This window comes from Haemaphysalis longicornis, unplaced genomic scaffold (genome assembly GCF_048455015.1).
Source record: "Haemaphysalis longicornis isolate Haplotype H1 unplaced genomic scaffold, Haemaphysalis longicornis Haplotype H1 scaffold_7, whole genome shotgun sequence".
Taxonomy (NCBI): domain Eukaryota; kingdom Metazoa; phylum Arthropoda; class Arachnida; order Ixodida; family Ixodidae; genus Haemaphysalis; species Haemaphysalis longicornis.
The window spans coordinates 31247316-31261919 of NW_027526422.1; the positions used below are offsets into that span (position 1 = coordinate 31247316).

Below are 14604 nucleotides of genomic sequence, written 5' to 3' on the forward strand. Positions count from 1 at the left end.
ACCTTCCAGGGAAGCTGACGGTCATTATAGGGCCAGTTGGCAGCGGAAAAACGACTCTTCTCTCGGGCATGCTGGGCGAGCTGACACCTTACAAGGGAAGCGTGCACTGGGCAAAGTGAGTGTGTTCTTATTTGCGGAATCCTTCGTTTAGATTGACTTTTGAAATTGTTGTAACAATTGTTAATCAAATGTTAACATTTTTAAACAAATGCGTGTGTGTAGTAAATCTGAAGCAACACAGCTGAATACTGAATTAATAAGAATTGTGTATGGTGGTGGTGGTGGTGGTGGTTGTTCTGTGGGAACAAGCGGTGTTAGCCTGGCTTGATATGCCGGCAATTGCTCTGCCTGAGTTCATCCTAATTATTCAATATTAGGGTCCTTTCACCACGACACTGCCAGTTCCGTCTCATGAAGGAAGCTTAGTAGGAGGCGCGACACGTCTCTGCGTAGCATCCAATGTCTCCTTAGAAAGACGATGTAGTCCGGAGTGTTGTGTGGGGCTACCAACTTTTGAATCAACTGAGAGCACTGTGAGAATTGTGTACCTGGTGCTATGCCAGTTGAAGTGCACCACAAAGTTACAAAAAAAAAAAAATGAGACAGCTAACATTTCCTTGTACATTTTTTGTTTGTTTGTTTCTGTCCCAGCATTCGTTGCATTGCCTACGTGCCGCAGAAGGCATGGCTCCTGAATGCCACGCTAAAAGAGAACATTCTCTTCGGTCAGCAGTACGACGGCCGAAGGTAGGTTGCCGTTGCCTATTGTGTTCTCTTTGTGCACATCCTACACTAGCATGCGCTAGTGTGAAACAAGATGTTGAAGTGACGAGTCACTTTTTGAATGCGTCCTAGCCACACTTATACCAGACCAGAGGGGCCCTGTTTGTGAATTGCAGCCTCTTGTAATGGCTGTAGGTGCATATCGAAGCTTGTAAATGATGCCCAGGTATCACCAGGTGATTCAGGCGTGCGCGCTACAGCCGGACATCGACCTGTTGCCTGCACGTGACATGACTGAGATTGGAGAGCGGGGCGTCAACCTTAGTGGTGGCCAGCGCCAGAGGATTGCTCTCGCACGTGCCATCTACTCGTGCGCAAAGACGGTCATCCTGGTAAGTCGCTGGAGGATACCCGGACATTGTGAACTGCAAGCACATCACTTACTCTGTCACATGGCACACTCTAGCATGTTCCAACGTAACCAAAATGCTGAATTCTATTTACTGTTTAGAGTGCTAGACTGGGCTTTCGGGGTTCTACAAGCTCCCAACAACATGTGTGGGCGGAAGCAATGCGACAACGCTGCATTATCCTGACCTGACCTGTCCTGACCTTGCCTGGTGAGGTTAGGTTATGCTAGGCTAGGGTAGGCCTGGAATGGCCTGGCCTGGCCTTACCTAACCAAAGCAAAACAAATTGAACCTAGCCTGACCTAGTTTGAACGTATAAGCCTAACCCAAGCAAGAGTTCTTCAATATATACCAGTTGCGAAACTCAGAATCCCAGACATGCGAGCACCCCTGCCTCATAGTAAACACAAAGCAAGTCTCGGGGATAAAAACTGAATTTTGCAAAACAAATTATTTCATTAAGAGAGCTTATTTTAAACAACTTTGTTTTAAAATTTAGAAACATAAGTAATACATATTAGGAAATATTTCTCCATGTTTTTGTAATATTTCCTCTACTGTTAGCAGCATTATAGTGTACTAGAAGATAGGGGTGTGTTGTTTGGGATTGTAGTAGGGTTTTTTTTGTTGTTTTCGCGATGAAAATTTCTCATGAAGAACCCTCACGGTGAGTGGCACCCCTTGCATCCCCTGGCCCACCTGGTCAATTTAACGAGTTTTGTCTGTTCCATTCTATTTACATATATTGTCTAAATAGCCTTAGTTCTCAGTTTCATGGCATCACATTTTATAAAACACCTTAAATAACTCCAGTGTTTAAACCAGGGGTTGAAAAAAATTGTAGGTGGCATTGGCTTCAAGAGGAGTGCAAATTTTTTACCGCAAAGAGTATCTGTGCTTTCCATTGGTTCACTCCTTGCACAACACAGACCTATCTTCTAGTACATTCTAGCGATGGTGGCCACAAACAGTGGAATACGTACTATATACTACAAATTTGTTTTGACAGATTGCAGGCTAGTCGGACTGCCCCTATTTGCTCCCCATTTCAGGGAGGGGGCCGAGCATGAACTGCTTTTGGATAGACAACACATAGTACTTACAGGGAGTTTACAACTGATGTATATCGAATAACTCTAAATCTAGCCTAACATTACTTACATGTTGAAGGAAGAGTGCTTATTTTAACAGATGCACAACAAGGAAAACCACAAGGCAAGCACTGTATTTCTTTCTGGTGGTCCCTTCTTGTGTATCTGTGAAATCCTGTGCTGTTTTACCACCATGTATAATCATGAGCTCGCCCAGCTATCCATCCTTCTAACATAACCTAGCCTAAATCTAATTTTAGCCTAGCCTAGCCTAGCCTTACGTGACCTTATTTAACCTAACCTACTAACCTTTTCTACCCTCACCTAACCTACTAACCTACCCTGACGTCTTCTAACCTCACCTATTCTATCCTAGCCTAACAACCTTTTAACCTATTCTTTAACCTCACCTTACCTACCAACCTACCCTAACCTCTGTTAACCGAACCTAACCTAACCTCCTAATCTCTTCTAATTTCACCTAAGCTCCCCTAACCTACTAACCTACCCTAACCTCTTCTAACTTATCCTAACCTAACTTGACTCTCTCATTACTGTGAGAAATTTATCGATTTTTAGGGGTCTAAGAAAAGATTTTTTTTGGGGCTAAACATATGGGTTAGGCATATTGCAGGTACATAAAAAGCAGATGATTCAACGTCCTTTCCAACAACACCAGTTTTTAAAACGTTTTGATAAATGGTAGCGAAAAAATTATCAAAACCAAAGTTTTTGTCCAGTCGTTGAATAAAAGGATAAAAAAGAGGTTGTGTATAGCAAAGTGTCAGTAGTAAAAAATTTTAAATATACATTTTGTAGGTGACCATTCCAAAAACATGTCCCAGAAAATAAATTGAGTTGCGGGTAACAATTTGTCAGATATAAAGAAAAAAAACGCTAGCATGTGTGGTGCCCGTACCGTGCGGCAAAGCCCAACCTCCATTTCCAAACGCACAATACTGGATGGTTCTAAAGACCTTGTCAATGACTTTGCATTTATGGCCAGCACAAAATTCAGGGCAAGCATGCGATGCGAAGAAATATGCTCAGGCTTGAAAACGAAACTCAGTGGTGGATACTTGTTGACGTTCACAATCAATGTATCATTACATACTTATCTGTCAGAAGTTTCACTTGCAGTTTACTATCACCTTCTGACTCACTATTGTAGCCCTGCTTGCTAGTATGAGGTGCGATGCACTAGAATTGTGTCCAGCAAGCTTTCATCAAGTAGATGTCACGCAGTGAAAGGAGTTCAGCAATTCGAGCCCCTGCATTGCAGTGCCACCGAGTATGTTCGAAAAGAAACAATACCAAACCTGTTGGAGGCTGCCAAAATAGAGAGTTCTACTAAAAGGCAGCAGTAGGCCTCCGGAAATACCGTCGTATGGAAAGAAAACTGGCTGGCGTACAGCTGGTGGTGTGCTAGGCCTGTTTGAAGCGTTCTCTTGTATGAACAGAACCAATGAACCAATCTTTTGAATTTGAGCTAGAGCTATTATTACAGAAAAAAGGCATCGGGGAAGTAATATCACTAACGGCATGCCTTTTTCGAGTAACCAATGCAGGCGCCATTGGAAATCGGCTTAAAGTTAAGTAACTGCATGGTAGCACCAAATACGAATTCGTAATGCAAAAATAGAACTGAAACTGCTGGAAACTGGCTGTAAATGCCAAGTTCACTTTTTAAACATCTGGGGGACCTACAGAAATAATCTTTGGCAGAGTAAAGCTACCCGTTCTGTGAGCCAAAGCTCACTAGGGATTAGCTAGTGCCATTTTAAGGTAATTATCACCTCCAAACGCTGTTGGGTTACAAAGCTGACAACATAATTTGATATTTGATTTGCTGGGAGCCTTTTGATCAAGAAAGTTTGGTGGTAATGCAGCATAAGCACGAGCAGCATGGTGTTTTTGTCAAATGCAGCAGCCGCACCTCCTTTTGCAACAACACAAGCACCTCAGCTCGCAAAAAAAGCCGTAAAAAAAAAAAGTGGGAAAATTAAACTGATTCTAAAATTGCAGTGCCTAGACTAGGTGCACAAGAAACAACCACAACATGTCGAAATCAGGAATATAAAGCATCGATCACTGGTGATCGATTTGAATAGGCAAAGCAGTGAAAGCGTTAACCTAACCTAACCTCCTACTAGCCTTTTCTAAGCTCACCTAACCTACCCAATTCTCGCCAAACCTTCCCTAACCGCACCTAACCCATTTTTACCTGACCTGACCTGACCTGACGTAAACCAAACTAGACCGTCTGCATCCCAAAAACCGAATCCTACCTAGATTACTTTACTTGGGTGAAACCAGGCTGCATCTGTATCCCTGGTTGGGGAGAAACAGATTCCTGGATTCTTGGGCAGGCTTGGGCTGATGCAAACCCTTAACAGTGTAAGGGCTAATATATGCCATGGGATAAGGGCAGCATTTTGTGGCTGCTTCTGAACTGCAAAATGGTGGCAACGGATGTCCTTGCTTCCTTTTCTTGTTCACAGGACGATCCCCTATCAGCGCTTGATACACATGTTGGCATGCATGTGTTTGAACAAGGGATCAGGAGTTTGCTCCTGAGGAGGCACCGCACTGTGGTGCTTGTGACGCACAAGCAGGAGCTACTGATCCACGCTTCCAAGGTGAGTGCACTCTGCTTCCCTGTGCTCCACGCTTTGAAGGGTTTGCCCTGTACAAAGGTTTCTTGCGGCGCCTGTGGTTTAAGTAGACAGATGGGTCTTGTGGACCAAAAAATTGCCCAGAAGAGCATTTTTTTTGTATCATTTTTCTCTTGGTTTGCAGAGTTTTTACTCCAAAAAGTCAGTACTTGAGCAATACTGGGTACTTAAGAAGCTGTACAGGCCGGATTTCAACGAGATTCTGGTGCCAAAATAACAATTTTTTCATAATTACCCACTTGTGCGCCATGAGTGGTATTGCAGCGATAGGAAATTCTCGAGAGGTACATCTCAACATGTAGTGCAGCTAGAAAGGTAATTTCTTTTTGCAGCGGGTAGTTTAATGTGTAAACCTCGCAATACGAAAAACAGGTTTTGCATTTATGTTTCAATAATTGTTTAATTAGCGTTATTTACAATGGTTAGCAGGAGTACTTCAAACCTAAACGTCAGAGGTGATGTAAACCTGCATGGATTGCCAGGAAAAAAGAAAAAAAAAACTGCTTCAAACATTGCATTTTTCACAACTTTTAGTATCTATTCACGCTTTGCCGTAATTGTTGTAGAACAGTTTGTTTTCTATTGTTCTCAAGAACAATCAAGAAGTATTACTAATTATCTTGGAAACTAATTACAGTGGAACCCCGATAATACGACTTTCAAGGGACCACGCGGAAGCGTCGTATGACCGGGGTTTTGTGCGATTGGGGTACGGGTAAATGTCGCCCTAATAGACGGCCTCACATCACAGGTGGGCTAAGAACTTATTTAAAGTACTATATTTAGTGCATTCTCGCATAATTTGCGAATCCCTGACTGAAATCTAAAGTTTCTAAAAATAAAACGCCTATTTGGTGCCCCCTACTCCCCTCCATGGCGTCTACGCTAGCCCGCCAGCCATGCACCGTGTGCTACGCGACCCCCGTGCCGTCCGACGCTATTTATAGCCTGCCAGCTCCGCGCCTTGTGCGCGCGAGATAAGGCTGACGTGGTAGAGCAAATTGAGAGGGGAAAAGGCGAGAGTTGGAACTGCCAAGACCAAGCGAAACGAACAATAGTACGAGATGGCGGAGTACGAGACAGGAGCGGAGCGACAACGTGGCTTTGGGAGAGACTGATTAGCGGAGCAGAGAGAGGGGGCGAGAGCGCGTCGCAAAAAAGAGTAACTTGAATGGACCAGGCAAAGAAAGCGGGTGTTGGGGTGTGTCGTATGTGCTTTTACGTTCGTCTGCTCGATGGTAGCTTCAAATTGGTGGTTCTCCGCGCCACTTGTCTGGACTTTGACTTCTCGCGGTTGGCGCGTTGGTTGACTCACGCCGAACAGTACCCGCCTGCTTGCTTGCGTCTGCTTGCCTGCGGGCCTTCGCACATTAGGCAGCGTCAAAGGCAGGTTAAGAATAAAGAAAGATCAGGACGAGACGGCGAAGTGGTGTAAAAGATGAGAAAAAAATCGGTTTATCCCCGCCAGGATGCGTCGTATGAAGCGGACCACATGCACTCAAGCGTCGTATTTTCAGTGTTTTTAATGCATTGTTTCTATGGGGAGTTTGCCGGGACCGCAGTGTTCCGTCGTGAGACAGGGGGATGTATCATAGGGTTTCCACTGTACCTTACATAAAAAATAATTGAATATTTGATAAAAAAACTGAATAAGCCCACGCAGTTAATCACAATTGGTTAAACGGCAAAAAAAAAAACGTTTCTAAGACCAGTCTTTAATATTTTTTGAATACTTAGTGGACTCACTATGGGAACAGATAGCGTGATTGACTTAATGCACATTAAGTTAAGTTTTTATTTGCGGCTAGACATGTACTAAATTTCGGCTCACTGGTATTTGGTACTCCACCTCCATTGAAAATACAGCAGCCAGTAATTGAACTTGCGAACCAGCTTGGCAATAATATCCTATAGCCACAATGTCATTGGGATAAATAGCGCATGTTGACTGTACTATGATTACATCTGTATGCTTTGTTTTATCGCTTTATGTATTGATGCTGAGTGCGGGCTCATAAAAATGTTGTGATCAATGTACAGCTGATTCGATCATTTCCAAATTAGCTAAATCCCTTATAACAGTGTCCCGCTGCAACTTTTAAATTTGTGTTCCACCCCACCCCTTTTTCTTATTTTATTTTATGTTTATTTGATTGTAAGATGTTAAAATAAGGCACAGTTTCAAGCTACTCGAATCAGCCAAAAATGCAAGCATTGAGCCCTTGTAGATGAGCACTGCTCAGAAAGAGTTCGATGCCAGAGAACGGGCAAAGGACCACGCAAGGAGGACTGCCCCCCCCCCCCCCCTCCCGCACCTGTGCAGGTGATAATCCTGGAGGGGGGCAAGGTTCGCTGCCAGGGCAACCTGGCCGAGATCGAGAAGCTGGAGCCCGACCTGGCGTCGGTGCTGAGCCGGTCGACCAAGCGGGAGGCAGCGCGGGACAACACCACCAGGGAGCGCCACAGGCTCATGCGCATGATCACCAAGCAGTCCCTCTATCTGGCCAATGCGGGCTCCACCCAGGCAAGGCCCCTCCTTCGCACTGGTCACCGATCCTGCTGGTTGTTTGTTGCGCTCCTTGTGTCAGTAGAAGCAGGGTCACGAGGATTATGACAGCGTGTTGGGATTTAACCCTTTCGCTGTCACTGACGTTTTGGTACGTTTTCGCATTTCCCCCGTGCAGAGTCACTGACGTACTAGTATGTTCTCTAATGTGTGTTCAAATATTTGCGCCATAGCGCAAAGCTGGCGCGCCTGGACTCTTCACGCCATCTGTCAAATCTGTCTAGTAGCTCGTATTTTCACTCGCTAGCTCTCTCCCGGTATATTGAAGAGTACGGAGCGACCGCGCCCACCTATCGTTGCTGGAGGGCTTGGTCGCTCCTCACACTGTACTCTGTTGGGATGAGTGACCATGCGGCACACGTGCAATTATGGGTGCAAGGGTTGTTGTGCAATCCGCAATGGGTTTCTATGTTGTTTCTTTTATTCTGTTCCCACGTCTGCTGTGGCGCACTGGGCTAACCTGGTGCACCATTGCCTCTCCAATAGACCAAAACATGACACTCAGTCGCGGCTTTCGCTCGCTCGCCGCGCCCCACTTGTCGCTGTCAGCGGCAAACAAGGTTGCTGTATCAATCTTGTGTCCCCTTTTTATCTCTATCTGCCATCATGATTTCTCAATGCCTCATTTCTGTGCGTTGAGCGGGCTGCTGAAAGTGCTCCCTCCATGCGCGCGGTTACTTTCGGATGGCTGACCGCGCGGGGCCTTTGAATGCAGATAGGATCGCTCTCCTGCATGGCAAACTTAAAATATCTGGAAGACAGGCGATTTCTCACCCACGCACTCTTCTTTCAACGGGTTACGTTCCGGCCGCTATCATAGTCAAACAAATCACTATGCTGCTTCCCTGATATCCCGGAAACCAAGCCGACATTGGGGGTGTGTCCCGGCCAGAAGCAGCCGACAGTGAAAGGGTTAAGCACAGGGGAATTTTTTAAATGTGGAGCATTTCTTAGGCTCGCCTGGTCCTCCGTCGTTGATGGCGGCGCCGTCCACACACTCACTGCGTATGCGCAACTCTCCTCCTTACACCCACAGCTCCGCGATACTACACTATAAAAAAAAAAAAAATAGTTAGCGGCGCCCGGTTTCGATCCCACGACTCTCTGGCCGCAACGGGAGTTACGCGGTGCTCTTCCCACTACGCTACAAATCCGGGACAGGAGCAAGTGCTACGAACGCGCCTTATGTCCTTGACTCATTCAAACTACGTCAAGAAGCTACTGATACAACGAAGGCACGCGAAGCTGAACGTCAACGGAAACGGCGAACTGAAAACTTTAGAGGGGGATGCTGAATTTCCCGTGGGAAAGCTGTGGCGGGAAGCGCCACGCGCCTTGCAGCTCAACCAGCCCCGTCCGTAGCGCCTCTGATGCTGATTGTGGCAGGATGCCCCTAGGAATTGGCCAACCAAAGAATCCATCACGAGATAGGTTCGCGTTCAACCACCGTCGTCATCTTCCCGTAGGGGAACCGCCGAAGAAGAAGAAGAACGAGAAGACAAAGCTGCGAAGAGGAAGGCGTGTACATTGCTCTCAGCCGGTGCACCAATGTCAACAACCTTTACCTCACCAAAGCTGACAGGGACTACCGATTCTACCACAGAGACAACATCGACAAGAACATGATGGACGAGTTTCGGCACCTCGAGAACCACCTCCTACTCACCGTAACACAACAGCACTTGCGTGCCTTTGCCACCGGTGTGGACCCGGACGCAGAATTCCCTCTGGCGCTAGTAAAAACCAGATCACTCAACATTACGGCAACACAATGGAACCACACGGAACCGCCATGATGCTTTGCATCCTCATCAGGGTTCCCCACGAGAAGATGGTGTAATTTTTTCTGGAAGCCAGGCTTATGTCATACCCTTCGATAAAAAAAATCTTGGATGGTCGAACCAACTTGTGGTGAACTTGCCTCTAATGAATGAGCCTTTGTTGAAGTAGACAGCATGTGACCACTGTTACAAAAAGGTTTGAGGTTGCAGTAGTATAGGGGGAGCTGCATTTTCCTTCTCTGAGTACAGTGGCAGCTGACGATTCAATTCGACTGGCTAGCATTGTTACTGCACTGTTATGTGAGTTCATTATATTTTTCATCGAGGAGCATAAGAACCTACCTTGGGCAGGCATTTATCAGAAGCAGTGTGGTTGGTGCTTTCAACTTGCATGGTATATTTTCAACAACCATCATAGCATATATCAGAGTGAGGGAAATCCACTTGCTACACTTAGCTAAACAGCCTGCTTAGAAGGCTGCAAAAAGCTGCAGAAAGCTGAAAAAAAAAAGGACCTCTGGTTGGTCGGTCTTCTGGTCACTAAAATACTGGCTAAAATCTGCCTCTACAAAATACAAGTCGTGTATACAGTATGAATCGTAAAAGAAATGAGGATCAACATGTAGTTTGAGTCACGAAAGGTTTGTACCTTGTGTACTATTGTTTCATTTCCTGGCATACCGTGCACGTTGTGTAAAGTTCAAATCTGGAGAGCCCCATAGATCCTCAAGGAATGTCCAGCCCAGCATGTTTTCAGTTGAGAACCCTTGTTTCTTGGGCTGCTGAGCATGCCTGTTTGATTCCGACTGCGGTGATTGTTGTTTTGAGGGGTGCGGGAAACAAAAACACCCATGTGTCGAGATTTCAATGCATGTTAAAAATCCCCAGGTGGTCTAAATTACTCCAGAGCCCTCCACTACAGTGTTGCCTTATCGCATGTGTCTAGCTACTGTGCGTGAGGCCCCCCTCCCTCTTTTTAAGCCACCCATTCTCTTATTACACTGTGCTCCCCACTTTCAGGACGTGCGCACCCCACAGCCGCGCCCAGTGACACTCAGTCGTCAGCTGTCACACGACCCCTCCAGCCCACTGCCGCTGCATGACTGGGGCGACGACGAAGCTGGCACCACGCCGCGTGGAGCTTCCACCCCACGGCCCACCTCCGTGGGCTTTCGCTTCCACACGAGCGCCTCCACGGACAGCATGCACTCGGCATCGACGACGGGCTCCAACACACCCTCCTCACTCCTCCGCGGTTCCTGGATGCGGTGCCCCCCATCCCGCCTCAACTCGCGCGTCTCCAACACGGCTGAGAACTTCATCGAGGAAGTGGACGAGGACGAGGACGGCAAGGAGAAGAAGAGTGAGCTGCCCTTTGCAAACGGCGGCGACCAGTTTGGGGGAGATGACGGTCAGTACTCCGCGAGCTGTGCTGCTTCATCATAAGGAGTACCTATACAGTATTCTGTAGGGCATGAAGCCACTTGCATCCCATCACTTTCCCTTTGTTTGTCCTTCCATTTCTTTGATGCCCTATGGCAAAATAGTGCAGTAAAAGAAAGCGCTTGATTACATGGATGAGGGAGGATGCGGCACTGATGGTGCTGACTTGCAACTGATTTTTATTTGGAAAGAAACACAAATACCGTAGCTCCTCGCATAATGATCCCACTTCTTTTCCATTTTCCAAAAAATTCGATGCAAACTTAGGGGTGCGTTCATTACGCAGGGTAAATTTTTCACGAAACATGTTTGAGCACGCAGAAAATTCAAGCAAATTGTGGGTCAAATTTTTTACGATAGTTCTCATGAACATAAAAAAATCATAAACAAAAACATAATAAAATCTCCGCACACCGTCGCCAGTCACTTGGCGAAGTGACGCGAAATGCAGTGTTGTCACGAATTACAAAACGTGTCGGAACGAGTTTGCTGAGAGGTGACAACAGTTAGACCAATAAGTGGCCGCCACCGTCACAGTTCGGGACATCAAAACAGGCATGGCTGCCGACACAGCAACCTGAGCGCGTTTTTTTCTTTGTCTTGTGAGTACATTATGTGCATTTAGTGAGAGTTTCTTCCTCATCAATATGGAATGCATGCTAGCCTTTATCGCTAATATCGGCGAGTCTGTCACAATAACGTAGCCATGTCCTGTTTGAAAGGGAAGGAGAGACGTACGCGCGACCATCGTCAGCTAAACTTGGTACAAGTGCGACCTATGGTTGCGGCTAGTTCATGGTGAGTTCATTGCACGGGAAATAAAAAAGTCGAACTTTGACGGCAAACTGCAGGGGTGCGATCATTACTCGAATGGGATCATTATGCGAGTAAATACTGTTTACCATATTTGTTCGAATATAAGGCGACGTTTTTTTCCTAATTTGTAGTCTCAAAGTCATACCCTGCCTGGTATTCTGAAGCTCAGTATATATTTTTATATGGTACTTTTTTCACTCTCCAAACTGCACTCTCGCCTTATAATCGTGACCACCTTATAATCGAATAAATACGGTATAGACTTTCACAAAAAAAAAAAAAAAAAAAACAGTGCCTCTGCAATATGGCGCGCAGGAAATCAGATAAAGATGTTCCATTTTGTGGCGGCATAATGATCAGCGGACAAGAGAGCTGATGGATAGTTAAAGCAATTGGGAAGATTGTTGGGGGTTTTGTGTATGGGAAGACATTTATCTGCTTTCCTGTGCACTGTATCGACAAGGTGACACTCTGGGCGCATGCTTAGTGTGACAGTATAGGTATTTGTTTTTTATTTTTCTAAATAAACATTAGTTGCAAGTCAGCACCGACGCAAGTCCCCTCTTATCTTGCCTGTGCCTACAAGTGCACTTTACAACGAACCAAAACAGGGGCGGAATTCTCGAGTTTTGTCCCTTTTGCGTCCCTTTCAAAAGTGTCACTTTTGGCAAGCCCTGATTGGCTAAAATCAAACAACCAGAAGTGACGTAACGCAAGCGCGGCAAACCTACTGTCAACGCTCACTGCTTAACCGGAAGTACGTCACGATGAAGGGGCGCAAAAGGGACGTTTTCAAAAGGGGCAGTTACGGGAATACCGCCCCAGAACAGCCTGACTGTCTGTTATACTGCTGCTACTTGGCAAAGCCTGTGCGCAAAATCTCCTCTGTGGTACGTTGAAAATCTTAGTCCGTGTTGTATTTTTGAAAACTTGCTGCAAATGTGTTGTGATGTGGCCGTTGGGAGTAGTGAGTCATATTCTGTTGGCTTTTTGTTTGCCAAAGTGCCTAAACAACGAGGGCAGACCATTGATTCCCGTGTGCATGGGTAAGGGCATGAGTGCAGTTAACAACAAGGACATGACCTTGTTGTTAACCTTGTTCATTTGCGATATCAGAGCCATGAAATTCCAGTTGCCTCGGTCATTTGTTTCAACACGAGGCGCTCCTCAGATTGGTTTAGTGAGCTGCTTTAGCTATGTCAGAGCTAGTGGCACTAGACAAGGTTTCAGAGTATTGGCAATCTTTTCTTCTTTTTCTTCTACTGTTCTATGCCGCCGCCACAATCATTGGTCAGTTCGCATCACGTGACACTTGTTTACACTGCGACGGTTCATGGGTGCCGCCATTTTGTTGTTTGTGTGTTTTAGTCGGTCAACTGTGGTAGTCCCAGCTTGTCTTCCCTGCTCTGCGACTGTGCGCAACTGCCATCATTCCGAATGCAGATCAAAGACACTGCGCTTCGCTGCATTTCAGCTGCAGCAGTGCGTCCGAGGATGCCATTTTACTGCGTCTTCGGCAGTGCTGTTTAGAAACGACCCGGTCAAAGTTAGCGGAGACGCCGTAGACGCAGCAATCTGGCAACACTGAGAAACATCAAAATGGCCACTGTTGCTCACTTACGTGCCTCAGTGGCAGTACTCTGAAAGCTTATTTAGAGACTCTAGTTAGAGCTATGCCATGAACAGGGCATGAGGGCACAGGGGGTTGCCACAGACCACTCCAGTTTCTTTTCCCGTAAGAGCTCAATTTCGGCCTCATCGCCCAGCAGGAGCCACGGGGCCCCTGCTGAGGGTGCCGGACACGAGTGCGGTCATCGCGGAGGCCCAGTGGAAGCTGATCGAGGAGGAGGACCGGCAGCAGGGCCAGGTCGCCTGGTCGGTGTACGCGGCCTACGTGCGCTCCTGCCGCTTCCCGCTGGTGGCATTGGTGTGTGGTCTGTTTGCGGCAAACCAAGGAGCCCGGCTCGGCTCCGACTTCTGGCTCACTGGCTGGTCGGAAGCGTCCAGGGACGTCAATGCCACCGCACCGCTCACAGCCACACAGGTTGGTCTACAGGACACATGGCAAGGCATGGTCCTCAGAGTCTGCATGCATTGGGCAACGTGGTTTATGTTTTTTTTTAATCTAAGTTGCATTGTAAATCTCGGTGCGAGGTCACAGGCTTGCTCAGCAGCGGAATCATTGCACCATTTTTTTATTTGCAAGCATCAAAGAACCCTCATAAGGGGAACCCTGAAAGAGAGGGGGTTATGGCATATAAGCACAACAGTAGGGCACATTGTAAGAATTACAACAGGTTGAGCTTGAAGTACAAAGTTGTTTTTGCATCATAAACATGGTCTGCCAGCATTAGTGGGAATCCGGAACGAGTCTTGCATAGCATGACCAAGGAGCGTAGCTTCAAATTGCTGCATGTATGGGCAAGCGCTGGCTGTGTGCTGTTATGGGGGCAAGTCTAGCAAGAGAGTAGATAGGAGGCTGCTGTGCATTGGCTTCTGTTATACTAAATGGGTGGGCCTGAAATGCAGGCCGACGTGGCGTGGAGCTACCTGATGGGCTACCTGGGCCTCTCGCTGTTCTGCATCGTCCTCTCCCTCGTGACCAACATGTCTGCCCAGCTGGTGTCTCTGCGCTCGGTCAAGGTCTTCCACAACGACATGATCGACAACGTGGTCCAGTGCCCCATGAGGTGAGGCCCTGCTGCCGCCACCGTGAGGTTCCGTCGCCCTGTGGGTACAGCCAGGCACTTCCTGTATAACCTAATGCCACCTAGTGGTTTTCTTTTAACACTCCCGTGGTTCTCTTGAGCAAGTGCTACAGCCAGTTGTTTGACCTCTGTGCCCTCAAGGTAGAATTTGGGTTTCTGCAACTGACGGCCTGGGTTCGAGCCGTAGAACGTCTAACAATTTCTTGCATTTTCTTATTTCTAAAAAATTTTTTAAAGATCAATTCTGTGCATTATTCTCATCAATAAGGGTGATTTGTTATCTTTTAGGTCAGTGTAAATGCGGGGCACGGCCTATGACTATGTTTAATTAAATATGTTAACTTTGCGCCAAAAGTGCCGGGCTTGTGGGATGGAATGTCACACCACTGCC

The 14604-nt window shown here is 46.7% G+C and overlaps 1 protein-coding gene across 3 annotated transcripts in view; it reads left to right on the forward strand.

Moving 5' to 3' along the window:
* LOC144145077 (ATP-binding cassette sub-family C member 9-like) overlaps nt 1-14604 on the forward strand; it is a 46652-nt gene that overhangs the window by 18246 nt on the left and 13802 nt on the right. For 2 of the 3 annotated variants that reach the window (XM_077676568.1, XM_077676570.1), the window contains exons 13-20: nt 10-115; nt 652-747; nt 950-1115; nt 4726-4863; nt 7223-7423; nt 10267-10657; nt 13272-13549; nt 14035-14195. In XM_077676568.1, coding sequence (XP_077532694.1) covers nt 10-115; nt 652-747; nt 950-1115; nt 4726-4863; nt 7223-7423; nt 10267-10657; nt 13272-13549; nt 14035-14195 — 1537 coding nt within the window. The remainder of the gene's footprint in view (nt 1-9; nt 116-651; nt 748-949; nt 1116-4725; nt 4864-7222; nt 7424-10266; nt 10658-13271; nt 13550-14034; nt 14196-14604) is intronic. The other variant, XM_077676569.1, reaches the window with a different exon arrangement.